The 2,036-nt window shown below is 52.5% G+C and overlaps 1 protein-coding gene across 2 annotated transcripts in view; it reads left to right on the top strand.

The window, feature by feature from the left end:
* SEC22C (SEC22 homolog C, vesicle trafficking protein) overlaps positions 1 to 2,036 on the top strand; it is a 33,156-nt gene extending 31,120 nt beyond the window's left edge. For both annotated transcript variants that reach the window (XM_007445692.1, XM_007445693.1), the window contains one exon: positions 1,331 to 2,036. In XM_007445692.1, the coding sequence (XP_007445754.1) occupies positions 1,331 to 1,384 (54 nt within the window). In that variant the 3' untranslated portion in view covers positions 1,385 to 2,036. The remainder of the gene's footprint in view (positions 1 to 1,330) is intronic.

The raw sequence follows: 2,036 nt of genomic DNA, 5'->3' as shown, positions 1-2,036 counted from the left end.
TAGGCTAGCCTGACTGAGGACCATGCCTGGGTTTCCTGTCCTGGGCGGGGACAGTCAGGGGTATATTTGGGTGGGATTTCCTCTCGGTACTAGAGGCCTCACTGCCCTCAGCAGGAGGAAGGTGACCATAGGCTCCTGGTTTTGCTTCTCCAGCTCGCACCCCTTTTATCTGTGAATCAAGGCCCAATGTTTTAAAGCTCTTCAAGGGGTGGGAAAAAGGGTATTGGAAGGAGAGCTGAAATTAGAACGTTTAGCATCATTTCTACCACCCCCCCCCCCCCTTGAGCTCCCTGTTCTTCTCCTAGGTGCCCCTGTTCAGGTCTCCCCTGCCTCTTTCCACTTCTGCCCCCTACATTCCAGTCCTGGGGACCGAGGCTGAAACTGGAATCTCTGGAGGGACGGGGAAGCCACCTTTCATCGTAATGGATAGGGCGGGTCCAGGAGCTTCAGGGAGGGCACGGATGGCCCCAAAGCCCAGCCCTCTTCCCTGTGCACCCCCAGGCACACAGCAAGGCTGGCTGTTTGGGGCGCAGGAAGCAGGGCTAGACGAGAAGCGGAGCTGGGGGCTGGCTGGCTGCTGGAAGACAGCAGCTGCCCTTGGCACATGGGGGCTGCACGCCACACCTTCATCCAGGGCTGCCGTCTGTTGTTCCTTGAAGGAGTTGGCTGCTCATAACATGAAGGACAGGTGGCCCTCAGAAAACAGTGCAGTGCAGGTGAGGACCGGAGGGGAAGGAGGGAGGGTTTACGGTGACCAGATGAGTGCACAGACCCCTGCCCCGACGTCGCTCACATTCCAAGTGATTCTACACAGAACCCTGCCCAGGCACAGGGAAACCCTATCTGTGCACTGTGAGCATTAATAATGGTGGAAGAAGAGAGAGTAGATGTGCCCTGGAGAGATGAGGTGGGAAGGAGCGCCCTGTCAGCTGGCCCGAGGCCTGGAGGTTGGCGTGGCTCTCCCACTTGGTCTGGCCCTGCAGTGGTTGAGTCGCAGCCCGTCGGCCGGGTGTTCTCTGGAGAACGGTGGTAACGTCGGCTGGCTCCCCCGGCGAGCTGTCAGGAGGGTAGAGGCAGTAGTGGAGGGGATGCTGGGTGCATCCATTGTTCATGTGCAGGAGGAGAAAGGCTTTGAGTTGGTTCACGCAGCATGCAGACGTTCTGCAGGCTTCAGGCAGTGCAGCTCGGCACAGCTGTGTCTTCTGGGCTTTACAGAAAAAGACCTCACGCTTTCATTCCAGACAGGTAGCAGCCTCTCTTCCTCCCCCTGGACCTGCCTCCTGCCTTCCAGGCACGGAGCCTTTGGTTCCAGTGGCATTGGGTCCTCCAGGATCCAGGGAGGTTGGTTCTGTTGGTTGGACCAAACCTCATGGCCTGTTTCTGACCCAAACGAGGAGAGCTCATTCTCCCTTCTGGGAGCAGTGATGTCAAACTTCTGTTGCTGGGGAAACGTCATTGGCAGAGAACCTGTGGGAAAAGACTTGTCCGTAAAATCTGGGAATGGCCGGATATGGAAACATCTGCCCATGTGTACCGATGGCAGAGCTGTTGCCCACAAGCGCCTTTCATTTAGGGTAAAATTATCAAATCCAGTCTATTCCTGTGTCCTGTGCTTGGTACATGTGACCTTCTTTAACCCTTATACTTACATGATTCTGGGTTGTTTCAGAAGTGTTATTTAATGAATGATTCATATAATGTGGCCCCCAGGATTCCATTTTGTTTAGTGGACTTTTTTACTAAGAGCGTTAAAGATTGAGGCTGATATAGCCAGAGAAAACCATTTCCTTCATGTATTCATTTTGAATGCTTGCTGCCCATGTTATACAAGCTTCTTACTGTTTTCATGTAATAACAAAGATGTGTTCTGAGTAAACGATGAGTTCGTTTTAACGAACTTTCACACAGTAGTAAAGCCTAAACTTGTGTCAATGTTGGTAACAAATGTCGTATAGGCGTTTATATACTATGTATATATAAATCAAATGAGGTGGCTTCAGAAGTGGGAGAAGAGTAAATCTAAGGTGCTCATCAAC

Source organism: Lipotes vexillifer, unplaced genomic scaffold, assembly GCF_000442215.2.
Source record: "Lipotes vexillifer unplaced genomic scaffold, Lipotes_vexillifer_v1.1 scaffold1136, whole genome shotgun sequence".
Taxonomy (NCBI): Eukaryota; Metazoa; Chordata; class Mammalia; order Artiodactyla; family Lipotidae; genus Lipotes; species Lipotes vexillifer.
This window is presented reverse-complemented; position numbering and strand designations above follow the sequence as displayed.